This window comes from Athalia rosae, chromosome 4 (assembly GCF_917208135.1).
Source record: "Athalia rosae chromosome 4, iyAthRosa1.1, whole genome shotgun sequence".
In the NCBI taxonomy this organism is placed as follows: Eukaryota; Metazoa; Arthropoda; class Insecta; order Hymenoptera; family Athaliidae; genus Athalia; species Athalia rosae.
In genome coordinates, this window is record NC_064029.1 from 4158841 (window position 1) to 4185264 (window position 26424).

General features: G+C 39.5%; 8 protein-coding genes and 1 long non-coding RNA gene across 15 annotated transcripts in view; 4 read left to right on the plus strand and 5 right to left on the minus strand.

Moving 5' to 3' along the window:
- Positions 1 to 2928, minus strand: part of LOC105688948 (SLIT-ROBO Rho GTPase-activating protein 1-like) — a 29953-nt gene extending 27025 nt beyond the window's left edge. The window contains exon 1 of one of the 2 annotated variants that reach the window (XM_012405610.4): positions 2240 to 2928. In XM_012405610.4, the coding sequence (XP_012261033.2) occupies positions 2240 to 2318 (79 nt within the window). In that variant the 5' untranslated portion in view covers positions 2319 to 2928. Of the gene's footprint in view, positions 1 to 1618; positions 1742 to 2239 lie in introns of those variants that run through there. The other variant, XM_048654008.1, reaches the window with a different exon arrangement.
- LOC125500626 lies at positions 1616 to 1873 on the minus strand. Its single transcript, XR_007278048.1, has 2 exons — positions 1826 to 1873; positions 1616 to 1748 (listed from the first exon to the last, which is right to left on the minus strand). It is a non-coding gene; the product is annotated as an uncharacterized LOC125500626 (long non-coding RNA).
- Positions 2929 to 3218: 290 nt separating the features above from the next.
- Positions 3219 to 6646, plus strand: LOC105688951 (tyrosine--tRNA ligase, cytoplasmic). Its single transcript, XM_048654015.1, has 8 exons — positions 3219 to 3346; positions 3960 to 4355; positions 4476 to 4738; positions 4818 to 5033; positions 5115 to 5309; positions 5405 to 5669; positions 5745 to 5886; positions 5973 to 6646. The coding sequence occupies exons 2-8, from the start codon at positions 3979 to 3981 to the stop codon at positions 6084 to 6086; spliced, it is 1572 nt and encodes a 523-aa protein (XP_048509972.1). The 5' UTR covers positions 3219 to 3346; positions 3960 to 3978; the 3' UTR covers positions 6087 to 6646.
- On the minus strand, positions 6498 to 7506 carry LOC105688953 (DNA-directed RNA polymerases I, II, and III subunit RPABC2). The gene is made up of 3 exons (XM_012405621.3): positions 7346 to 7506; positions 6937 to 7089; positions 6498 to 6858 (listed from the first exon to the last, which is right to left on the minus strand). Exons 1-3 carry the CDS (start codon positions 7372 to 7374, stop codon positions 6648 to 6650), a joined length of 393 nt encoding a protein of 130 aa, XP_012261044.1. The 5' UTR covers positions 7375 to 7506; the 3' UTR covers positions 6498 to 6647.
- A 48-nt stretch (positions 7507 to 7554) lies between these two features.
- On the plus strand, positions 7555 to 11898 carry LOC105688955 (tax1-binding protein 3 homolog). Its single transcript, XM_012405622.3, has 3 exons — positions 7555 to 7764; positions 8378 to 8506; positions 9898 to 11898. The coding sequence occupies exons 1-3, from the start codon at positions 7708 to 7710 to the stop codon at positions 10084 to 10086; spliced, it is 375 nt and encodes a 124-aa protein (XP_012261045.1). The 5' UTR covers positions 7555 to 7707; the 3' UTR covers positions 10087 to 11898.
- LOC105688950 (KIF-binding protein-like) lies at positions 11896 to 14082 on the minus strand. The gene has a single exon (XM_012405617.3). It carries the CDS (start codon positions 14080 to 14082, stop codon positions 12274 to 12276), a length of 1809 nt encoding a protein of 602 aa, XP_012261040.2. The 3' UTR covers positions 11896 to 12273.
- A 107-nt stretch (positions 14083 to 14189) lies between these two features.
- On the plus strand, positions 14190 to 15108 carry LOC105688956 (NADH dehydrogenase [ubiquinone] 1 alpha subcomplex subunit 5). Its single transcript, XM_012405623.3, has 3 exons — positions 14190 to 14350; positions 14560 to 14721; positions 14838 to 15108. The coding sequence occupies exons 1-3, from the start codon at positions 14330 to 14332 to the stop codon at positions 15009 to 15011; spliced, it is 357 nt and encodes a 118-aa protein (XP_012261046.2). The 5' UTR covers positions 14190 to 14329; the 3' UTR covers positions 15012 to 15108.
- A 27-nt stretch (positions 15109 to 15135) lies between these two features.
- LOC105688952 lies at positions 15136 to 16701 on the minus strand. 2 transcript variants are annotated; one of them, XM_012405620.3, is made up of 4 exons: positions 16187 to 16701; positions 15755 to 16078; positions 15549 to 15669; positions 15136 to 15395 (listed from the first exon to the last, which is right to left on the minus strand). In XM_012405620.3, exons 1-4 carry the CDS (start codon positions 16202 to 16204, stop codon positions 15262 to 15264), a joined length of 597 nt encoding a protein of 198 aa, XP_012261043.2. In that variant the 5' UTR covers positions 16205 to 16701; the 3' UTR covers positions 15136 to 15261. The 2 variants fall into 2 exon arrangements, with proteins under 2 accessions (XP_012261043.2, XP_012261042.2); XM_012405619.3 differs by having other exon boundaries at positions 15495 to 15669.
- A 244-nt stretch (positions 16702 to 16945) lies between these two features.
- Positions 16946 to 26424, plus strand: part of LOC105688962 — a 42273-nt gene continuing 32794 nt past the window's right edge. For 3 of the 5 annotated variants that reach the window (XR_001103217.3, XM_012405633.3, XM_012405634.3), the window contains exon 1: positions 16947 to 17319. The gene's annotated coding sequence lies outside the window, so the exon portion shown is untranslated. Of the gene's footprint in view, positions 17320 to 26424 lie in introns of all 5 variants that reach the window. The other 2 variants (XM_012405632.3, XM_048654007.1) reach the window with 2 other exon arrangements.

The window sequence follows — 26424 nt, forward strand, 5'->3', positions numbered from 1 at the left end:
TAACCGTTGTTGCATCGGTATACCCCGTGTACAACCACACGTGTATCTACATCATCTGCACAGCGGGAGAAGAGAGAGAGAGAGTGGTCGATGCTTTCGGGTGACGGTCGTTCGAATTCGGTTGTATGCCTGCATGCGGTGTACACTACGATCTGCCGGAAAGCATCGTTTGATGATGCTTTCGAATCGTAGCGGGATTGTGGGAGCCCGTGTCAGAAACTGGGAGGGTCAAGGGTGCGGTACTCGTCTCGTCTGCGCTATTTGTTTCACTCTACACCGGATCAACGGTATCGTGGGGCGTTTCCGCTGCAAAAGATTCTCAACGTTCAAAGTTTGGCGCACGCTGTTCGCCTTCTTTTCACCGCATAATTTGTACGGAAAAAAACCGGATGCGATATCCGAAACTATCGCCGGAATTCGAACGGTAAGCAACGAGTCTGGAGTCCGAGTCTGCCGCACGGAATTAAATGCGTCGAAAAAATGCGACGTCTGATCTTTTTCAGGATAGTCCTGAGCTCCGATCTACTGCCAAGGGAAAGACGTATAGTAAACCTATCGGAGGTTTCCTCGGCCTGGGTCGGTAGAGATCGGATCGGATCGGTAAGACTTGGTGAAGCCGACCAGAATAACGAAGTTTATAAAGGGTGATCCAAGCACCGACCGATCCCTTTCAAAGGAATCGCAGAACGTTTCAACGCGATCTCCAGTCCCACATAAGATCGGTTTTCTACTCTTCGAATGTTACGGTATCGAACGTTGTCGGTATCTCGACCTGCAAGGAATTAATTCGATCGCGCAGAAGAAAGAGAACACCTCCATTTCGACGGAATATATTAAAAAAAAACTCTGTTATCACAGAGAAACAATGTAATATCGATTGCCTGTTCAATTCTTCCGGATGCTATTACGTAGCCGTCATTAACATGTTGGATCGGCATTCCTGTTTCTCTACGTTGGTTGGCGCCTCGGAACACCCACGCTAACGGCGAATATCCCGCAGAAGCGTTTCGCCCGAGCTTTGTTTATCCAAACGTCCTTCTCTTTTACATATTTCTACTTCCATTCCACTCTCGCTCTCTTTCTTGCTCCCCACAGTCATCAGTCTCTGCACTACGACCGTACAGCTAGCGACTAGCTAGCTCCTTTTCAATTGCGTTGCGAAGAGGTAGGGGGAAAACGCCACACAGCATCTGCTGCTTATACATCGCGTCATCCATCGTCGAAGAGCGGCGTGCTTTCGTTCCTGTTCTTTAGAATTATAGGCATAGGGTACACCTAGGCAAGCCTACGTGCGTGTGACCTGTGACCTGTATCGAATATGCTTTAGAGACCATACAACGGAGCGAAGAGGATCGGTAATCATTGTCCCGCTTTTGGGAGACGCGTCGACCGAATACCCGCCCAACTGTGAACCCTGGGTTCCAGGTATAGAATATGCATGTAGAATATACTTATGGGAAGTTGTCAGGATCGCTTAGATGCTCCGATGGACGACGATTGAACAACCACCTGGTTCGGCGGCTGCGACTGGCCACCTTGTTAATTTGTTATGTCGCAAGTGCGGAGGGAAAGTATGCACAGAATGCGGTATATCTGGTTGTTGTTGTTGCATACATACCTGCTGGATGTGTATTAATGTGGTACGGACATACGCGTAAGTTGCCGTGCACGATTCTACATACGGGTTTATTATAACATGTAAGGTGTATACCGCAGCGGTAACCGGTGGTGTGGTAATACTGAAATCACTGTAATTATACGTGCACTACATCAAATAATGTAATAAGGAAGCGAAATTATCGGGAATACTTGCTGACGAGCTTACCTCAGAAACAGAAAGACGGAGAGAGACTAAACTGAAAACAGCTGCGCTTGATACGCAGTGCGGTGTAAAAGTATAATTCTTTTCGACGGTGTTTTGTTTTTTATTTAACTTGTTGGCGCGCATGTACGTACGACCATCCGTTGCTTCTTACGTGAGAAGTAAAAGAAATAAAACTAAATCGCACATTTGCCTTGAATAACTTTACTTTAAAAACAATAAATAATTGCAAAATGTTAGTGTCATGTACGGATATATGTATGCACGGCGTCGCGCAATGTCAATGTAAATAAACGTTCTCTATTGCTACATGTTATACATACTTTTACGTACGTCACTGTTTTCTTCTTTCAACTTCCAATAATACCTCATAAATTCGTGTATCTTTATTTAATGTCGTATAAATGGTGGACTTACTGTTAAAAATGAGTAACTTTCTTGTCGATCCAAGCCGCTTGATCGGGGATTTTATTCCGTCAATCTCCTCCTCGTCCATAATTATAATCTCGTGATTCCGAAATCTTCGAAAACTTGCGTTTCAGATCGTCTATGGAAGATTATAAAAAAAATAAAAGCAACAACTAAAACACAAACCGATGAACCTATTGGTATCGTATTTGTCGTAAAACCAACACTAAACACAACACTTGTCACAGTTTCAAAGCATTCTTTGGCACAACGATCATCTGCAGTTCATCGCTTCAAAAACCGGTTTACAAACTGGCAACTGTTTGATATTCTTTTTTCCTCCCAACTCTATCTGTAACCGCGTATTTATCTTGATATGCAAACCGCGGCAAAAGCTAAAACACTACGGTATGTTATTCGTGCGACCACATTTGTATCTTTTCAATCCCCTCTCCAGTTCTCTGTTGTATTGTAATGATCAATTGTTTGAAAGTTATCCTCGGCTGCGGGCGCGATGACGACTGAAGAAGTCTAGCTAAAATTTTCAACTAAGAAAACCCCCAATGAAACCTTCCCTCGCAGAACACAAGAACGGACGACCCGCTGAGACTCGACAGAGGTATAGAGACTGTTGTTGCTGGCAGTAGTGAAGACCGTCGCAGCTACCCCGAGGATATTCTTGGACGCGGGTATATATTAAGGAGCATGAAGCTCGATTGCCGACGAGGGGTAACGCGCGACTGTGGGAAGGGGTCGGAAAGGAACAGCCATATTGGTTTGGCGCTGATGAGCGGGTTATATAAACTGAAAAATTGGTGTCGCACGTTTATTATAATTTATTGATGCTTTGGATGAGTCGTTGACCGACTATTTGTATCCAATATCCAAATTTGACCCTTCATGTAATTATTGATATTCGAAATTCATAATTCTGTGCATTTGTACGAGCATTGCGAGAAACTCGAAACGTTGCTCGAAACAGCAAACCCGCTTGCTGTACGTATATTTTACCAAAGACTTGGCTATCTTTACTATTTGTGAGTCGTCGGCCTTCCCTGCCACTTCCTTACCTTTTCTCCACGTTTTGTTGGTGTGGACCCCGTTCCAAGGAATAAGGTTAGTAACCTATTTCTGCATTTGTAACACATTTTGACTGATGTTTCGTAGTGAAATTCCGTAGAGCCTCTTTAGAGATTTATATACGTTACGTGAAGTTTCGTCAGTTAGTATTTATGTCGTTACATACACTGACAAAATGATGAATGTTCGGCATATTGCACTCTCCATCAACCCGTTATGTATTCTCTAAACGGTTTTGTTCAGTGAACGTCAGTCTTTTGCATTAGAAATTTTTCGAAAATCTGATTCTTTTAGTTTTTCATGTCAGACTACGGGATCCACTGATATCTTAAAGTACAAAATAAATTTCGTCAGGTTACAGTTATCTGACAGCCGTGCACGTGGAGTTCGCGCATGCGTGCTCATATGTATTCATTACAATCGTTTTTTTCCATTTAAAAGTAATCCATGTAAAAAAAACTATTCTGGTTTTCTGAGTACGGTCGTAACGCAAATTTTTCTATGGGAATCCCGCTACAATTCACTTCCTCATAGTGACGTCATTGTCAATTAATTTATAGCAATTCTGAATAATCCTTGAAATTTCCAACCACATCCTCTCCTCTACTCTGGATGACTTCACTGATCCATCTTTACATTCTCTTTTCAGTTGTAACAAGCTCTTTAAGATGAGTGGATCGACTTGGGAAGAAAAGTATCATCTGATCACCAGGAACTTGGCAGAATGGCTTGGCGACGAAAAACTAAAGACAATTTTGAAACAGAGAGATCTGAAAATATACTGGGGTACTGCAACTACTGGGAGGCCTCATGTCGGTTACTTCACCCCTATGTCCAAAATTGCCGATTTTCTTCGAGCTGGAGTTGAAGTCACGATACTGTTTGCTGATCTCCATGCTTATTTGGATAATATGAAAGCACCTTGGGACCTGTTAGCCCTGAGAGTTCAGTATTACGAAGCTGTGATTAAGGCTATGCTAAAATCCATCGGCGTTCCCATAGACAAGTTAAAGTTTGTTAAGGGATCGGATTATCAATTATCCAAGTAAGTCATTATCATTTGAATTCATTTCACTCACTGAAGTCTCATTGGAGTTTCATTTCCCATGGATAAGTGATTACTTCTTGTGTAATTGAAAATCATGACATATCCATACAATTTCAGAGAATATACATTGGATGTATACCGTCTGAGTTCTCTGGTAACTGAGCATGATGCTAAGAAGGCTGGAGCTGAAGTAGTGAAGCAGGTCGCTAATGCCCTACTTTCAGGATTGTTGTATCCGGGGTTACAAGCATTGGATGAGGAGTATCTTAAGGTTGATGCGCAATTTGGAGGGGTAGATCAACGAAAAATTTTCACTTTCTCTGAAAAATATCTGCCCATGCTTGGTTACGAAAAACGTGTACATCTTATGAACCCTATGAGTGAGTGTGATAACATTTTATGTTGGATTTTTCTGGTGATCAGTGATTAAGGAACCATCAAAAAATTGTTTGCCTTCAGTTCCAGGATTGACTGGAGCAAAAATGTCCTCGTCCGAAGAGGATACAAAAATTGATCTACTTGACAGTGCAGCGTCTGTGAAAAAGAAGCTCAAAAAAGCATTCTGTGAGCCCGGAAATATTACAGAGAATGGTATTCTAGCATTCTCAAAACATGTTATTTTTCCGTTAATGAAAAATGATGAAAAGTATATTGTCAAACGAAGTGAAGAATTTGGTAAGTCATTCCCGATAATTTCTCTGCAATTACATTTGAACTGATCATCAAATATCACCTCAAATATTTTCAACCCCTCAGGTGGAGATATGTCATTTGACAAATATGAGGATCTTGAAGCAGCATTTGCGAAACAGGTTATTCATCCTGGTGATTTGAAGGCTGCAGTCGAAATATATGTCAACAGACTCTTAGACCCGATTCGTAAAGAATTCGAGTCAGACCCTCAGCTCAAAGGACTCAACAGCAAAGCCTATCCTCCACCGCAGAAAGAGAGTAAGTAGCTGATATTCTGTATTACATGCTGCCATTACCAATATCTCTCGTTTGAATGCATCTGTGTTAATAAAGTTGAATGAATGCTCTTCCAGAGCAGATTGATGAAATAATACCTTCCCGTCTCGATATTAGAGTGGGTAAGGTTGTGGAAGTCCACAAACATCCTGACGCAGATGCTCTATATGTTGAGAAAATTGACTTGGGGGATTCCACTGGTCCGCGTACCATTGTAAGCGGATTAGCTAACTACGTGCCATTGGAAGATATGCAGGATAGACTGGTAGTGGTTTTGGCCAACTTGAAACCAGCAAATCTACGAGGCATTCAATCACATGGGATGGTTCTTTGTGCATCAGTGTAAGTCTCTTTCCCGCGTTGAATTTTCCAAATTAAAAGAAAACCTTGGTACTGACCACTGTTTAACAAAAACAGAGAAGAGCCTACTAAAAAAGTGGAGCCCCTGATACCACCGCCTAGCAGTGGGGCTGGAGATAAAGTGGTCGTAGAGGGATATGAAACCGGAACTGCAGATGACGTACTAAACCCGAAAAAGAAAGTATGGGAAAAGCTTCAGGTGAATAAACTAATTTTTCCACCTTCACTTCACAATTCTTCTCAATTCCAACAGCATTTATGTGATAATTGAATATCATTTTCTAGGCTGATCTCGTTGTGAATAGTAGCGGAGAGGCAGCGTGGGGTGGTAATTTGTTACTGACGAAAGACGGAGGTAAAATTACATCAGCCACGTTGAAAAATGTGCCTATCAAGTAACATCTTCGATCGTAGACGCCAGTATTGAACGATGAATTGCCTGCTCAAAAAGTTACACCCAGTGCGTGATTTTGAATAAACTATATTTTCATTTTTATCTCTGTTACGACTGTTGTCTGCCTTAAAAGTTTGCTGGACGTAACTTTTGTAATTTGTATAGACGTATCCATATTTATCGAAGAATCCATTGTTACATCACTGCTATTCTGCATAATTTTTTAGGCACGAATAGCTTAAGGCAGTAATACATTGGTTCAGTGTTATTCCTCAATACCGCAATCATTTGTATATTTTATAGCTTTTTGCAGCCGCTGCATATTTTTAATTACATTTGGGAGAATGTATGTATTAATTAATCACTGGTGATAAATTGATGATATGTGATTAACATATAGTAGTCAATTTTTTTTTCTTGCGAAGAAACAAGTTTCATAATTTTTATTAGAAAAAGTTTTGCATTAATTGAAATTACCAATTATTGTAGTCTTCATATTCGGACAACATGAAGGTCGAAAAGGGTAGCTAGGGAGCATGAACGGAAATAAATATTTGAATAATTATTTAGTGGTCTATAATAATTAGTTCGTCAATTCCCCAATCTTCGTAACTGTTGTCAGGTAAGTACCGTCGAATGACGATTGGAATTTTACGTTGCTTTAGCTCCTTCATGGCTATTTGCAGAGGGTCGGTTTCACCCTCCAGTTCCACCATCACAGGTGCGCACATGGCTATCTGTAGTGCCCGTGTACCCAATACTCTCGCTCTTTCATACCTATGATTAAGATGAACAATTTTCAAATTGTATTGCTGTCGAATACATACAATTTTATAATTCAAGAAGATAGATTACTTCGTCATGTATCTTGTTGTGATTCTCTTAGACTTTTGTACACTACCCTGAGCATCCCCAGCGGCTAACAGTTCGATATTTTCCCCATCTTCTTCTTGCTGCTCTAATTCGATATTATCGTCATCATCAACGTCGTCAAAGTCATCGACAACCCTGAAGTGACACAAAATCGGAAGTCACAAAATGCCTAAGTATATTCGACTACCTAGTTATGATTTAAAGTGCATTCTAGAAAATTTGCATCAGTCTGATCATTGAGAATAGATAGGGTAGTCTGATCAGAGGTCAGTAGACAAGGAAAATTGTTCCCAAGGATAGAACACTGACAATCAACTTAACCTTTTGATGCATGAGTTCGGACTTATTTTAATAGCATTTGAAATATGTCATAATTCAAAAAGTTAATTACTCATCTCCGTCGAATTCATCATCGGCCATTGTGTTGGGGTAGAGATTAAATTTTGTGTGAGATTTGTGCGACTAATAAACGAAACTATCTCAACGTCACACGCACTTCGTCTTGTGAGCTTGCTCTCTGTGTAAATTGTGATTCACGTTGGCAACAATCGAATCGTTATCGAATCCACTTCCACACTGCGACACCGCGCCATTGGTTGGTATGCTTGACTAGTTGGTGCGGTTAGTGTTAGCTGACAGGTCCGCAAATCGTTTACGCTAGACAGATCACCGTAATTTATCTGTAATTACATACGTAATATTGCAATTTGTCTTATTTTGAGTGGCCAGTTTAAAAAAAAAACACCATTCAAGATGTGTGCGAAAATGGCTTTTCAACACCAAGCCGGAACAGCGATGGAATGCTTGAGTGTGAGTAACAGATTTTAACCAATTTCCTGGTATAATTCAGACTTCTTGTCAACTAGCAAACATATCTCCACAGACTAATACCCATGCAAGGCTCAATCTTGTGCCACTGCTCCTTATTTTACTCAATACTTTATGCTTCCTTCAGCTAAAGTATTTGACCATGTAAATTTGTATCAGAGTAAGCAGATAATAATTTAACACTCAGACAATCCGTGATTTACGTCTCTGAGGTGTGTCTCCCCAAATTACAGGTCAAGTTTTGCTCAACACATTCTGCTAATTGCCGACAAAAACTAGTAGCATCATCCAATGGAATTGTTTTATGTTTTGTATCAGACTTTATAGCAGGAGTTTTTTGCCTCGGTAAACTTATGTATACCTTGTAACATGTGCTGAATTATAATTGGTATGTTCTGGCCTTGAGTATTTCCTGCTGCAGAATTATCAGTAAAGGTGACAATCAATTCTCCCTGTATAAGATATCACCTATGACTTCATTGGATTGTTAATACGTCTACACCTATGCCTTCTTGGATCTCAAGATTTTTCATTGGGTTTGATATATGCACCACTTTTTGACAAACATAGCTCAAGATGCATTTCAATATTCCAGATTCCTATAACACTCCATAAAGAGGCAGAAATCGATGCCAATGGAGAGGAAGTGATGAAATGTGGATTCAAAATAGGTGGAGGGATCGACCAAGATTTTAGAAAAAGTCCCCAAGGCTATACAGATAATGTACGAAATTTTGAAATCATTTATTCATGCTGACATATTTTTGAACTAGGACTCTTCCAATGCACTATAGCAGTTTTCATAATCTTAATCTCAAATGCTTGAGAAATCATAATCATTCCATTGATATCTCTCAGCTAATTATCTAGCTCAATACTTGGAACTGGTATTAGGCTGAGTTGAGAAAAATATTCGATTTTTTAGCAAAAAATAAATCATTGATTTAATTGGGTTTAATAAGCTTTTCTGACGTATTTTGACCTCAGGAATCCGAATCTAAGAAAAAATTTGATCTATCTCTAAAATTGACCGAGTTATCGCCAATTTTCAGCTTTTTGGGGTCAAAAATAAAAAATTGATTTTGTAGTCTATATTAATGTAATTTGAGCTCAGGAATCCGAATCCGGAAGAAAAATTGATCTATCTGAAAAAATGACCGAGTTATCCTCATTTTTTCGCATTTTTTGGTACAAATTTGAGGATATCTCAAAGGGAAAAAATCGTAGCTCAATTTGGACAACGGATTCGTGTTCCTGAGGTCAAAATACATAAGAAAAGTGTCATACGATCAATTTTAAAAAATAAAAATTTTTGGTCAAAATTTGAAAAAATCGTAAGGGGTACCCCTTGGAAAAATCTCAAATTTTGGCCAAAAATTTTTATTTTTCAAAATTGATCGTATGGCACTTTTCTTACGTATTTTGACCTCAGGAACACGAATCCGTTGTCCAAAATGAGCTACGATTTTTTCCCTCCGAGATATCCTCAAATTTATGCCAAAAAATGCGAAAAAATGGGAATATCTCGGTCATTTTTGCAGATTCATCAATTTTTCTTCCGGATTCGGATTCCTGAGCCCAAATTACATTAATATAGACTAAAAAATCAATTTTTTATTTTTGACCCCAAAAAGTTGAAAATTGGCGATAACTCGGTCAATTTTAGAGATAGATCAATTTTTCTTGTAGATTCGGATTCCTGAGGTCAAAATACGTCAGAAAAGTGTAATACAATCAATTTTTAAACTACTTTACTTTTGGCCCAAAAATCGAGTTTTTTTTTGGCTTCTTCAAGGTAATCTCACATATAATCAGCTCAGGAATCCAAATCTGAAAGCCAAAATCATCTACTCATCGAATCGATCGAGTAATCATGAGATGGAAAAAAATTTGTTACTTGATATTTTGAGGTAGCCCACTCGTTTTTAGAATAAATAAGTAATCAAGTGGGTTACTTCTAGCAATACAATTTTTTTCAACCCACCCTACTGTTTATATTGAAAATCATAAGATTGTATGAGCCTTATGTACGAGTCGATTGCATCTACATTTTCCTTTGATCATCACAAATTTTATGTCAGAGTTTTTTAAAAAGAAGAAACTTTCTATTCACAGGGGATCTATGTTACTGAAGTCCACGAAGGTTCACCAGCAGCAAAATCAGGGTTGAGAATGCATGACAAAATTCTCCAATGTAATGGGTATGATTTTACAATGGTAACCCATAAAAAGGCCGTTGGATACATTAGAAAGCATCCTGTTTTAAATTTATTGGTGGCTCGTAAAGGGGTGACTAGCACTTAAGATATGCTAGTTCAATGATTATTGATTAAGATGAACCACCTGTTTAAAAATGGTTCATTTATTTTGTTCACAGAAGTGTTAGCAATGCCAATTTGCAATTATAGCATATCGTTGAGAGGAATAATACGCTTTGATATAACAATGAAAATATTTACAGTTCAGTATTTAAAGTCTAAAGACAATCTAAATGTTCAGCTATCGACAATCCCAACATGATTAGTTATCAGACTCGCGATTGTGACATTTGTTTCATCTGTTGTAATGTTCGAAGTTGTCATGTGTAAAATATCTTGTCAACGAGTTTCATCCTCGCGTGAAACAGGTGATCAAGATGAATTGGTGAAAGAAAACCCATGGTTATGTTTTAAAATAACAGAGGGATGTGTGGATCGCAATCGATTATTAAATTATACCTGCGGGCAAGGTATATTTAATGTACTACAAAGAATCAAATGCGTTGTTGTCTCTCTCTGAAATTTTATAAATATTGAATAGGGGTCAACTGTTTGGTATTGCTAACTCAAAACTTAAAGTATATATTATACACTACTTTTGAAGCAGGTGGCAAATGATATATAAACATCCTACCTCCCTTCGTGTCATACGCAAAACACCCAAATAGATACTAAATAGTATATGCAGGTTTGACCGAACCTTTGAGTTAAATATATATAGTTATCATACGTACCTGCTTGTAAAATGTTAGGATATTATTATGTTATTGCTAGATTTTCGTTATTTATTATCGATGTAACGACAATTCTACAAAGTAGAGTAGAAGATCGATCGGGAAACGAAATTCATTATTATGAAGGATCATGACACTATCAAAAGACAGTTCTGAACAAACAAAGATATTGAAATACCAATGAAGTGAGTCAAAGAGAAACTCGTTAACTCGATCTTTATTTTGTCAAAAAGGCAGTTGACTGTATAATGCATTCACCTATGCTAACTTGGTTGAATGACACTACATCTACCCCCAATATGGAGCGCCATCAATTTTATTTGTATATTTTGTATCTAGATTTGTGAAACACATCTCTGAATTTACAATTCTGATTACTCAGTTTAGATATGATGTCCATTTTACATCATATTACCAAAGAAAGTTTTACATTTATTTTTTAATTTTTTTTTTTAGTAAAAAATAATTATAAACTCGAACAAAATATGTTTTAAACATGGAGTTGGATGAAACCAAGTGTTTTAATTTATATAAAACACTGGTACCTTTTTATAATCCCATTTTGATAACACAAATGAATTTTTACAATTTTGGGAGATCATCATTTACAGCTTATTACAATTAAATAAACATTCTTCAGTAACTATAAATGCGAAATCAGGAGAGATAAGGATGCAAGTATAACTTGATCCCCGGCTTGGTAATTAAGTTTTGCCTGAATGAGTCATTTCAAAACAGTCTCAGCAGAGCAAAATCTAATTTTGCAGAAGAATCGAAAAATCCATTTGTCTTCAGAATATAATTTGTCTAGAGCAAAGGCACGACTTATTCGAAATGACTGACAGAATTCAAAACATGTACAATTTTTTGAGGAACCATCAATCAGTGTCAAGTTTTTATGCAATGATATGATTTCAGATATATTTATAACTGAGACATCCAGTTTCATAATTTTTGTAATAGACTAGAGGATCACAAACGATTAGGTATCACTCTGGAACATTCTGAGTGAGTTACGATAATAGTATTTGTGATAAGCATCCATTGACTTCGCACAATCTTTGGTATTTACAAGGTTTATATAAAATAAATATATGTGATAAATATAATTAACTCACAAATAATTTTCTTTCACTTTATTATTCAACTTGAATGGAAAAAATATTATACATTGGTGTACTTAAAGTTACATTACGCATAAATTATATTTTTTACATTTTGAAATTCATCGTATTTCATTACGGGGGAAAAGCAACGTTTCAAGTTGTTCAAAATTGATGTCTAATTTGATGACATCATAACATGAAACTATAAGGTGTTCATCACATCATACTTCAACGCTCCGTTCATTTTCACGCAACGGTAAGTGAAGAATTTTTCGTTAGTAGGAAGCGGAAAGCTCATCAAACCACAGTAGTAAGTTAGGCCTCTAGCAGCTGGAGACAACATACTGTGAAATTAGTTTCACTGGCTTGAGTTTTACTTCTTACTCATTTACCTCATAGCAATTCCCTGGATAGTTTTTCTATTTTCAATGGTAAAAGGCTCACAAAATCCTTGCACACACTCAATTCAACCTTCATCAATTCTGCAGCTTTTGGATCTTTATCGCAGTAGTCTATCAGGGATTTGTAAGCATTCACACTATTGCGAAGATTTTCCAACTGAGCATGCTTGTCTGGAGTTATAATCTTATAGTGTAATCTTCCTAACAAAAAGTAAGCAAATAAAGCTGGTCTCACTACATCGTCTGAAAATCTATCTGGTAAATTGTGGGTTGCAGGATCCACTAAAGAATCTAGAAAACTCTGGAAGTATTTTATCGAACTTCTAGCAAGATGATTAATTTTTGTGAGAGCATGGGGGCTGGGACGTTCATTAGAGGCTTGTAAACGTTCGAGTTTTATGTCTAAGATATCACAATAAATTTCGCCCAATTCGATCCACAATTGTCTACATACAGTTTGATAGTACTGTGGGTTTAGCTCTGTAACGATCTTTTCCAAAATATCAATCCTACGCTTGTGCATCTTTGCCTGACGATCTTCATCTTCCTCAAAAAAAGACAAAAATTTGAATAGCTGTGACACATCTTGTATCACTTGTACATGGTCAGAAGCATGATTTTCTAGAGTGTAATATTTTTTTGCTTCTTCCAGCCACTGTTGCGCATTTAAAAATATTACTCTGGCATCATTGAAGTCCAGCGCATATTTATCACTGAGCTGACTTGCAATCATTTCAATTTCTTTCTCTATTTTTTCAAACCTTAAATTTTCTATGACAGCTTCAGTTACTTTAGACCCTGGGTCCAATTGCATCTTACTTATTTCCGAGCACATCTGACTGGTTTCATCTTCGGCATGATGCATGAGTCTTTCTTTAGACGTGCTGAGTAGCAGGATTCCATACTTGGCCCAACACCTAGCAATGTCTGCACTTCTGTGTCTAAAAGTCTCCCATTTGGCTGCAACTACTTCTTCCGTATCTTGTGAATTTGTTAACTCGTCCTCATATTTTTGTAAAATGTATGATGCCGCTGCTAAGTGGTGTTTGGCCTGCTTGAACCCACCCTTTTCCATGAAGTACTGTGACAATGTTGCTGCATTTAAAGCCCAGTCTATACAATCAAGATCTTCATGATTTAATTGTCGTTTTAACGTCATGTGGCAGTAAACAGCTGACTTTAAATGGTCTTTTAGAGTTCCGTAGATTTGTGCCAAGTAGTATAAAGTTAAAGTATGCAATCTTTCTATTATCTCTCCGGCATCTACTTCGTCCTCATCCTTCAAATTAAATAACGTTGCCATTAATATGGGCTGAACAGTATTGGTTTTCTTTAGAGCAGAAAAATCCTTATATATTTTTTCTGCTCTTTCTAAATAACTTTGTGATTTTTTGGGTTGATCTCGTTGAGCTGCTAGAATTCCCAATTGATTCAGTGCACTTAGGATGATCAAGATTGCTTCTGGTTTTAATTCTCTATCTTCTAAGAGGTCAATACAGTTAGTTAGTTGCTCGTCTCCAGCTGCTAGCTCCTCGGTATCAACAGAAATTATTCCCATATTCAACCAAATGACAGCTAACATCGCTGTCACAATATCTCTGTCATGATCTGTGAGATTATCATCCAATATTTGGATGAGTTTTATTTGCATTTCCTTCAATAAATCAGCAGCCGCATACCTGCTCTTGTAGGGTTCTGTTTCTGGGTCTAATTTACTATGCGCATCAAGCAACTTTCGAACTTTGAGGTATTTCTCCTCGAGATCTACTAATACTTCCTTATTAACGCTGTCAAGCTCCATGGCAAATGAATCGTCCAATAATTCACAGAGATTCACAAGCACAGCCACGAGTAACAGTGACGACCAGTTGGGAGTAATATTTGTTTGTCGACTTATTAAGGTTAGAACTACCACACTGCAAGCGAAATCGACGAAGACCACTCGCTGTTTCTCGTCTGCTGCTGTTTGTCATGCGCACAAATTACGACGTAAAGGATTTCTGCTGAAAACTTGGGTGCTTTATGGTTTTTCCTTCCCCTACGTAAAAATGGCTGGGGTATTAAAAAAGGTAATCGAGGTGACACACCATATAAATTACGCTGAAAAGTACAATTTCAGTAGATAGAACTTTAGTAGAACTGGATACTATTAAGTTTTCTTAGTGTTACACAACGTACCACTTCATAACCTGTTTTATATGATTGATTTAGTAATTACAGTGATTCTATATAAAGTCCGATGTTTATTTGATTTTTGATCTGAAGTATTGTTTTCTAGTCAACACTTCTGACCCGGGTGCCTGTCGCCGTCAACCCACATCATACCTTGGGGGTATTATACAGCAAGATTCTTCGTGCCATTGACAAAATGCCCAAAGATTATCCATACAGGATTAACACAGAAACTATTATCAAGGAACGAGCTGCACACGTGAAAAACGTAAATATTATGAATTAAAAAAAATGCATTTCATTAAAAGTTTTACAAAATCAGAGCTTTAATAGTATTGGGTATGAAATAGTTCAATCATTGATGGGACTGTACAATGATTCCAGAATCCAGTTGTAGCAGACTTTGAAAAAGCTATAGACTGTGGTCAAGCAGAGGAGTTAATTATTCAAGCTGAAAGTGAATTGCAATTGGCACGGAAGTTCTTAGGTTGGAAGCCATGGGAACCACTGGTCCAGGAAGCGCCTGCTAACCAATGGATGTGGCCTCCAACCAAATAATATGTGAATATGGTATGGTATTTAAGATTAAAAGAATCATGAGCAAAGGCAAAGTAGATGAAAGTTATTGTAAATAAATATATCTCTGATCCTACAATGCTTTCTGTGCAGATGATATTCTGTGTCTAAATTTCAATTACCTAATGCACACTATTTTATTTAACAGAAGATCAGATAATGGGTAAAATTACCAGAGTCAAGATATTATTCTATACATCATTGAATTTAGTCAAGTATTATGTGGTACAAATTATTCCCAGACAGAATTAATCTTCACGTCGCTTTGTTCCAATCTGATATCATTTGCCAAATAGTCTTCATTAAACAAAAGTTTTTGACTGAACTTTGTATTAGCCCTTGAACCGGATGGTTCCGAAGTATTTTCTGAAAATATAACATCAATATTATCTTTTCTCACCCTTCATTAGCCGATTAAGCAAAGGTCCAGGGCCAATAGTATGAGTATTAGGAACAATTATCTACGAGGTATGGAGTGCTCTTCTAAGTTTCCTATAGTCACGCAAAATTCTGCTCTACTTTTATGTAAAGTCGTATGAGATTCCAAGTCATGGTCACTAAATTGGATTGTTTCTGGCTTTGAGACCTGCTTATCCAGCTTATCTATATCCGTTTGATGTCCCGATGTCTGGTGAATTACCTACAAATGATTGGCTTCTTTATTCTCATGAAACCATTCATCTCTACTACCCTAGATATACCGTAATTGGCAAGAACGAACTAACGGTCAATTTGTCAAAGGTGTCTGACGGAATTATTGGTCTCTTGAATTTTTCTTTGGACTGTTTATCTCCAGCATGAGTCTTTAGGTAAGTTTCAATATTCTGGGGTGCATGGTTAACAGCCCAGCTTAGCTTGGATAGTTCAGGACGATGGACGCTCCAGAAAGAATTTCTGTGTCTAATGCCAGTTTCTCCACGTCGATCTCCTGCATCATACCCCTTGACAGATATAGCCGATAACCCGGCGCTTACAAGTTCGGAATCCAAATTTAACTCTTCACCTTCAAAGCAAGGCGTTACAGAAGGTATTTTGTCGGATCCATCGATCTGGTATCAGAGAAGATTGAAATCAGTTTTGCTGTACATTTTTTGCGCATCATCAATTGAGGTTTGCTGCATATTTTGGTAAGTATGATCAATATTCCTGCAACGTACAGTCATTGTGAGAGGCATTTCGAATCAGCGATTTGTGTATCGTGGATGTGCGAATAGTCAGTATTGTGTATTGACGTGAGGTTTTACATTGAACTCCATTGAGATATTTTAAAGAATCATTTATCGATGTGATGTAGAAATTTGCTGTCATTCGATAGATGCTCTTTTGTTTCTCAGCTTTTCAGATGCACTTAATATAACGATGCATGTGTAGATGGAGCCGCTTGACGGTTAATTAGTTAATTAAACTATCCTTTAAATTTTCGAATACATACATATAACTAGATCAACTGAATTTTTTAGTCAGTTTCTTGTTCCGCCCGCTTAATTTTATTCGGCTTTCTCATTACAGTATACCTTTCGCGTTACACTTAACGCTTAAACTATCGTCTATTCGATTTGCGAGAGGAAGGCGTAAATTTCGCGCCAGGCTTAACATCGCGAGGAATCGGGGAAAGCGGCGGGATCATTTAATTGCCCTCAGTTCCTTTCGTGCAATTATTACGAGCCTCTTGATAAGGTGGTTTGAAAATCTCATTGGAATTTGATAGAAATGGGCGCGTACGCCTTTCGCCGGCATATTTCGATCCTCAATTCTGAGCAGTCGAGATCGGCGAGCCTTGCGGCATCGACGAGTAGCCGGGAGGGAAAAGAAAAGGAGTTCAGTCAGAGTACGTACGACTTGGATGGAATTGTCGGCTCTCGTCTTACCAAGTCTAGCCGGGCGCCTCCACCGCACTTGCCACTTGCCGCTCAGGCTTCGGGCGAGGTGTACGTGTCGCGTGTTTCTCTCCCGTTGTTTCAAATGTAAACACTGAGAGAGAGAAGATAATTCATACCAGGTATCAAGATCCTCGCTATTCGCATTATTAAAATTGCTAATTGTATGTACGCGTATATATTTTCCTTCGTTTTATTTTTGTGCTAAAGAACTCATCAAGGAAAATCATTAAGGTGTGTGTCGTCAGACGAAGTAATAACCGCTCGTTATATCAGTGACTGACACTAGATGATAATCGGTTAGAACGTAATAATTTGTTTTAGTGACAACTGGTAGAGGTGTATCGAGTGAATATAGTGATTTATATTGGATTGACTACATCGCATAGAACACGTCGTAATCTACCTGTACGGTGAGTTTCGGGCATTATTTTCACTTAATTTACGCATTAGAATTCAAATTATAGCGTCATCAACTCGCAACGCGATGAATTATTATTCACCCCATAAGTGATGGCGTACCCAGCTGGCTGTCGAATGCACAGGAATTTATAGGTGATCGAGTTTGGTTATTTTCTTTACTTTTCATTCACTTAGATGGACCGACTGTTCGAGAATGGTTTCCAGGTGAAGTAGCGGTAATTAATTTATTGTACAGGAAACTCGTGATCGGTAACATTATAATATTCCGACCGTGCGAAGTTGATTGAATCACGAAGAACAAGTTATCATTATTCGATGGCTAGTTCACGTTTCATAGGATCAATCAACGATCCATCCGACTGCCCCGTGAAAATACCAGGTCTTGACTCGTAACGATTCCTTCAGTTTTACTCAAACCTTCGATGACTTATCGTCTGTACTTATTACCTTCGAACGAACTATCGCTCAACAGTTTTACCTCTCCCGTTTCTCTGACGAGTTTCATCAACGGTCGCGTTGGAACGAATTCGAGTCGTTGGATTTCAATGAAGATGTAAGAGGAATCTTGATTACCTTAAGCCACGTGCACACAGCGGAGTTCCATCCCATTTTTCTTCCCATATAATAATGTACGGTGTAGCATTTTATTAGCCCATCTAATCATTCTCCGTATCATCTTCATTGGAAGGATAACTTTGGCCTTTTTCAAGCGACTTTTCTCTTCCCAATATCCTCTCCCTTTTTACCGTGCGGTTGCTTTTTACGGTATATCGAACGGTGAGTCTGTATGTACTATACACGTACGTGCGAGTACCTAGAGATCTCTACCTAGGCAGGTTCGTTCGCAGGTAGAGGTATGCAATCTCTCTAAGCTTCCAGCTTGAACGCAAAGCGACCCGGTATCGCGAATCGAGCTTGCCGGTCGCCGTTGCATAGAGAAAAACGAAAAAGAAACAGAGAAATAGAGAGAGAGAGAGAGAGATAGATAGATATCAGATGTAGGATATGAACACGCGATCATGCTCATTTATATGTATGCATGTTATGTGCATGTTATTTTATATCGAGATCAGAGAGGTGCGGGACAATAAGGATCGAATAAGTTACTAAACTCCGGCTTGAGAAGCTGCGAGTGATTCGAGCGACCGGGTTCAGGAGATCCCGCATCAAATCCCATTGCACAATTTACCAAATTAAGTATAGGGTATAGGGTTACCAAAAGTATTCCGCAATCGTTGGAATATTCATTTATTCATCATTAAATTCTCCGTCGATTCGAGAGGCCACTTTTGGTAAAAGGTAAACTTAACTTTGCTCCGTTCAGGGCCCTCCGGATTGACGGATCGTCGGAAGGTGTGGGAAGTGGCGAACAGAGTACGGAGATGTATTTGATTCGAAATCAGTGCCAGATCGTTTCCGTAGCAACTTTCAGTGTGCGTAAAGCCTGCGACGACATGGTCTCGCGCCTCCACGTATGGGATACTCGATTTCTCGACATCTTTTTGCGCCTTTTAGAGAAACCTCGGTGCCGTCTGCAGTCCGTTCGTTCGTCCATTTGTCCGTCCACGATCCCCCCGAGTTTCTCGAATCACGAGTGCGTTCCCTCTACTGTTTGTCGTCGTCGTCCTCCTCCTCGTCGTCGTCGTCGTCGTCGTCGTCGTCGTCGTCGTCGTCGGTTATTCCCTAGGAATGACCGACCAGCAGCAGCTGACTAGTTTTTACTTGGAAAACTGCTACTCGAAACCTCCTCTGTTGGAAAAGTACGTTAGCCGTAAGTCGAGACTATCTGATCGGTGGGCAGGTACAGGTACATTAGTTAATCACGATACTCGATCGATACTTGCGCCTCTTTATAAAACTCCTTTTCACCTTATTAAACGTAAAATATTCAAATATATCTACGAACACGTACGCACCCCATAGCGCGATCGCAAACAGGTGTCCGCGATTGCCGCCTGATTTAACACAATAGAATGTCAGTCGAGATTTAACTCTGTAAGCGTTCCGTGTGTGGACATATATCTCGGTTAAATACGAGCACGTTATGTTCCTCTACGTCTGTACCAGCTTTATCTACACAGCCTCTCTTCGCCAAGGTAAATTTAGTCGGGTAAAGTGTAAATAGTAAATCTGTGGGCCAACATTAATTCAGAGTCCTTTCCGTCTCGCCTACAGCAGCTTCTCCATCCCACAGATATTGGGTAGATATAGCTGTACAAACTATACGGCATGTACATACATACGTAGGTATAGATAAGTTTGAAGGTTTTTTTTTCTCTTACCTTTTCATTTTTTTTTTTTTCTTTTTTTTTGATACACACCTCAAACAATCCAGAGACTATTATGTGTCCATATAATACACACGCGTCGGTGTGTTACGTCACTGGTAGAGAAGGAGTGTTTCGTGTTTCGGAATTTCTATTGTACCCTGCACTTTGGCAATAAGAATAGGAGAGAGACTGTACGACGTTGCGTTATCGTGATATTATTTCGCCGAATGTTCCGTATCGCCGAGCAAAATAATTTTTCACCATAACTCAAACGTTCATTCAATTTGAATTCCTACTTGGCCGGAGGCAGCCAAACTCACCCGAAACTGCGATACGCTGCTCGTCTTTGTCGCGTGATCGAAACGATCCTGCCGGATTTTCTTCTGTGTACGTATCGTAGTTTCGTTGGCGAAGGTTGAATTGAATAAGAGTTTTGCTTCTCATTCCGTCCTCGTTGATTCCGTATAATACAAGAGGAACTCGACTCGCTGGGAGGTATGGTAACGTGCCATGACGTTGCCCCGTTAGACACTTGTGGCATCTCGAATCGTGGATAAAGTTTTGTTTATCCTGTCCCAGTCTCATCTTTAGAAGGGCCGACTCCGATTATATATTACATCGCCGCTGCGCAGCTATAATTTTCCCGTTTTCTTCTCCCGTTCCTCCTTTTTTTGTTTTTTTTCTTTTTCATCTTTCCTAGTTTTTTTTCCGATCAATTTCTCAGACACCTGCGTCGAACCGAAATATACCCTTAGGTACGATTTCTTATTATCACGAACGTGCCCACCCAGAAAATAATGAATGTATACAATACATGCCGCCTCGAACTGCACATAATACACTGACAGACGAATCCTCGGTACAAAACAAGATATAATTTGTAAACACGATGGTGATCGGATCAATGAAGTAATATACCGACAGCTTACCTCACATCGCCGGTTCACGAGCGTGCACACGAGCAGAAAATTTTCTATATACGTGTCTTTCGGAGTTGTGTGTTAATTTCGTAATTCCTTCGCGTCGGATTGGCGGTTTATACAGTGAAGTTATGGCTATTCGCCGCGTGCTCCTATACCTAATTCAGTGTGATGAGATCTCGCGTTGGAATTCCGCGGATAAAAATATAAATATTTATTAGCGGGAGGATAAAATTGAGTGAAATAAATTATCGGAGGTGAAGAAAAGTCGAGACGTTGTACGTACTACCTAATCCCGAGTACGTGACGCGGTGTACGTACGTGACTTGGTCTTTTGTATTTTTCAATATCTCGCGATTCGATACCGTTCTAGCCGCTCGTGTTTTTGATTATTTTTCCTCGCAATTGCTTATTACCGTTCGAATTTCGTCGGCTGTTCAACGATGATACGGACGCGACGGTATTAATTGCCCCGATCGAAGCCAGAAGAATTATTCAGCTGCACGTACGAAGCTCAATAGGCTATCGAATTACTTCTATGCTTCGCAACGGCGCGCTGACGAAGGTTTCGCATATAATAAAGTCCCTCGGAAGGTCTCCCCTGTCCACGGTTTCAACGTTATCCTAGCTTCGCCTTATTCTCAATTCTCAAAGAGATTCTTCAACGATCTCTGAAAATTTTTCGATCAGAGATTTCGACGAGGTTGAAACTGAACTTGAAAAATTGGCTTTTGGGATTAGGAAAAGATGTCGCAGACGAATCTAGTGATTTTTCAAGTTATCGTACGCAATGTGTTACACACCTTTATGAATATACATATTGTATGTATAAATCAAGTCAAGGTATACGCGATGGCGTACGTACGTACGTACCTACGCATAACAATTTTCTTAGGCGCGCAGTGGCACAAATATTTTCCAGTTACAAATTCCTCATAAATTATATACCTACCGTATAACCGTGTACATACCAACACGCGTACCTAATATACCTACTCACCAGATTCTTCGCGATGCAAATTATCAAAGAAATTTACAACATCTGTGCGAAGTGACGATAACGCGATACGTACACGTCCAACGTTCCGCGGTATGTATTATACGGCCATATAATTACACACGTATAGTACATACGTACACGTACGTGATCGATGTAAGAAGAATATCGTCGATAATGATCGAGGTGATTATAATACTATTATAACAGGTAAATTCCAGAGTGCCGATTATTGTAACAACTGATTTCCGATTACGTAGCGCTAAATTTTCACTGCCGGAGCAAAGAAAAAATGTTAATCAATCTCGCGCCCAATTGATACGAACAAACGAAGTTAGCGGCACGAGTTAGCCCCGCGGTTAAAGATTCCGATCTTTAACGTTGCATTCGCGTATACCTAGATTCGCACCGGTTTCGCTTATTTTATGCGTGTGCCACATAAATAAGCCTTTTGCGACTCGCATGCCTGGCATACTGATTGGTTTTACGGGCTTGGCATCTCGTCGTCTCGCGGCTCGCTGTGCGGGTCTTTGCAGAATTTTGCAATTTTTCGCTTCTGTGTACCGTAAATATCTACATACACGTATACACGTATGTACATACTTACCTACATTACGCGTATGCCTCTACGTGTACACTTATTTGTCTCGATCGCGTGTCTTTTCCAAAGTCCTTGCACGGGGTGCAGCGCGCGGCGATACAAGCGGCTATCTAGGCGGTACACGGTGTGCATTAATATATTATACATATATGTATATGCAGCGCAATGTGCGTGGAGGCGCTGATATATATAAACCACATCGTCGTTATAACCGTTGTTGAAACGCAATGGTACCTAGACCAAATATATACCGGTAATCGAGTTTGCCTCGTTCATTCCTTATAATGCCTTACCCACCCGATGCGTGCGCGGCACAAGCATTAAACTCTCTCGCGTGCGGTACGCGTGCATACCTATATACATTTAGTACATAAAGATTAAGCACGTGTACGTACACCGGCTACGCAAGCCGTGAATATATGTGTGTCAGGGAAAGTATAACCGCGACGAATATAATAATCGTGATTACGTACCTCCGTAATCACATGTGCAGGGTGGGTCCAAGAACGATAAAGAAAAAAACAATCTATTCTTTTCGCCTACGACGGGATCGCTTTTTTATCTTCTGTCGCCATCTCGCGTCGTTCGACTCTTCGAATATTATATACGTATTATTATATAAATCACGATGATCTATATAGATCGTAGAGATTCCACTGGATCACAAAGCTGCGGTATACATATACGTATAAACCGGGCGCGCGTGATTTCCCCGCCAACTGAAACTGAAGATATATTCTTCGTTTCCACCGTCCGATGTCGAAGTGGAGTGCGCGGGGTCGTTTCTTCATCTCCGACGGGGCCTAAGCGATCCTAATGATCGAGTCGGTGGTCATAAAATCCTTGAATTCCTTTAAGGATTCTCTATTACAGTTATATACGCGTAGCACCGCCGAACGAAATAAGCGCGGATAATGACGCGTGTAATAATGTATAAACCCTGCGCAGTGGATTGAAACAGGAAAGAGAAGAGAAAAGCGCCAGAAATTTTGACGAAAATTTGAGTCGAATTTAATCGTTCGGTTTGCAGTTGATGCGAATGAACGATTGGTAATTGATATAGAAAATTACGATTCATTGGGATTTTTTAAAGTCAGCGTTTCTTGTCCGCTGCATTATGGTAAAGTGAAATCTGAACTCTCGAGAGCGAAACTCTCTAAGGTTTTGAGATTTGCACTCGTCGGAGTAATTGTATCGCACGTACGATGGAGATAAAACACGGGGTACAATACAGTTGTAAATATAAGAAAAACCGACGGGCGAACGACCAATTCAAATAAAAGAACAAATCGAAAGTGAATTGAATTAAATCGTGGGACCCCGTCCTTGGCCCAATCGCTCATTTACATTCTAATACAATAATATACATCCTGGCGCTCTCAGCATCTGTCAGAAGTGAGAAATTCTCTGGGAACCAAGGTGTGCACCTCCGCGTACCTATACCCTACACGACGACCGACCGTATGGTCGCAGTTTCGTTTGAAAAAATTTATGTGTCCAAAAAACCGAAAACAGAAGGTTAACGTCGAGGAGAAAAAGTGAGGAAAAAGAACCGAGGGAATTACAATATTTAATTATAAAATGAAAAACCGAGTTTTTCATTGTTCTTCGAAACAATCATACTCTCCCATGTTTGAGCCGTTGTACGTACATCTGGTGTAATTAAATTTCTCGATAAAAAAAAAAAATTTCGCCCTCACTCTCGTTTTATACGATGTGAATCACGCGTATTTTACGTCCGATAAAAATCATCGTGCAATACAGCCAGCTTACTTGTTACACGTATACCTGTGTAGTTATTATTTTTTATCACCATGATTATTGATATCATAAGTTTTATATTTCGTTTCAACTGTATCATTATATTTGCAAATATAATTCTCAAACTTTTTAATTCGTAATCATATTTTTCTTTGCTTTTTTCTGCCACTTTATATTTTGCAAAACTTACGGTACGACACAACGTACGTTGGACGATAAATTTTATTAGCGCACCGAATTCTATTTAATCAACTGGCTTTCGTACCGTGTGTATTCGTCACGAGTTGACGCGTGTATATTGTACATACTACACGTACATAGGTTTAATTCACGTACACATTTACATCATACGCGACACAGGCATATTACAATCACAGTTGTATGTGTGTATAATCTGCAATTTATTTCATAAATTACACGAGAGTTTTCCTTTTTGATAAATTTTTCTGAAGGTTTGCTGTGAAAAATTACAGTAGCCCAAATTGAAATTATACGTTGGCGCATTTTATCGAATTATTTACAGCAGAATCTGAATTTTCGTAAGCACTGAAGTGCGGCGAAGGGATGGAAAAAATTCGCTTTAGGTACCATAGGAGAGAAGAAGACCCTACGAAAATAAAAAGTCTAAAATATACCCGAAAGAAAAAAAAAAAAAAAAGGAAAAGTGCAACGCGGAATGAAGATGATTTAAGATAGACCGATCTTAAAGTGACCGGACTGAGTTTTTGCCATTAGATCTCTCGGGTTCCCTTTGTCGGCTTCGAGGCGTACCCGCAAAAAGTATATAAGGAACGTCGTGGGAACGGAGCAGTAAACGGTTTTCTAAGCTCTGTTATACAATATACCTTATATTCTGAAAATACTCGTGCGCAATCTCACGGGGTACCCGGTCTCTCGGTCTTCGGCGGAAGAAACCCTTTCTTTCTTCTGAACTTCCGGGTCCCCAAAATTTTCATACCGGGTCGGCAGCGGAAGCTCGAGGTCCCGAGGCGGCGATACGGGAGAAGGGAAGATCCGAGGATCTTAAAAAATTTTTGGAATCGGAAATCTTCAGCGTTCGGGTAGAGTCTTCGAGTCACCTGCGTGTCATCTGGAACCCAACAACTTCCGAGGCAGGGGGCGAGGGGTTGCATCAGGTATACAGAGTCAGGTGACTCGGGAACAACGTTGGGTTGGGTTCAGAATAGGATATTATATACCTAGCGAAGTTTGCACCTTCCTTATAGTTCGTTATACATATGGCGGTGGTGCAGGCGGTGTGCTGCAGGGACTAATTTCCTTATGGACTTTCTCAGGGAAGTTAGCGGGCTTCTTTTCTCGTGGGACTTTGGCTCGTTAATTAGAAGTTAAAAGTTGAGTGAAATCGGGAACCTACGCTTCGTTCTAAGGAGGGAACTTCCTACGTGCGTACAAACCACGTCGCGCGTATACAACGGGCGGAGTGGGGAGTTAATTTGTCGTGATTTTGTAGGATTATTTTTATTTTTACTTCGTGAAAAAATAGCGAGTTTTTTTTTACGACGAAAGAAGGTTGTGCGTAACCGGAGATCGCGCGGTATACACTCGCTGCGTAGGTTTTACCTTTTCGCGTATAACTATGTATAGATTTTCCTTGCGATCCTGCACAGATGCTAGAGAATCGCGGATTGAAATACCAGCGAGCAAACCTCGTGGTGCAAGGCCGACCAGAGGCACCGACCTTGACTTTTACATTCTCTAGGTGTATTATATACTTTATATGTATACATACACATTACCTACGCAGAAAGAGGTGGACGATCCGTTTCGCATAAAAATTTCGTTTTGTTTATTTTCATTATAGATAATTAAGCGAGATAATAACCCCCTTTGAGGGTGCCGAGCAATTTTCCATTAGTCAGATTCAGGATAATTTTAAATTTAACGCACCGCCTGGATGCTTCTTGCGCGTATCGTCGATGATATTTCCGCTAATATCCGAACAAATTAACGGTAGTTAATCACCGGATTATCGTCGTTAATTACGATGATTAATAATGGAAATGATGTTGTATTTCCGGTCGCGTCGAGATTAGTTTGAAGAACATTTTTTCCATTCTACTGTTATACTGGAAATATTTGCGTCCTTTCGGATAATTCATTGAAAAACTGGTTTCGGGAGGATGTCGACGTGAATTATCGTCCCTCCGACTTTACACTACCGGTTACGGGCCAACTCCCACGCGTATCGTTTACGTCCATAAATTAAAATACCATTCGGATTATAATCTTTGCGGATAACTATATCATCCCCTGAGCTACCGCCGCTGGGGCTTCTGATGCTGCTGCATTCGGCCCACCGTACGAGAACCTGTTTGAACGCACGTTGCAGTGAAACAGGTGCATCCCTCGGAAAAAATAATGCAGCTAATAAACACGTAGGAATTGGTGTTACGCGTCGTTTTTTCAACCGACGAATTTCACGCTGCAAATACTTTCGATGTCCAGATGCAACGTGTGAATGACGTCTCCGCGATGATATAACGTTTACGAAGAGAGAAAAAAAATGTTTACCAATTAATGAATGA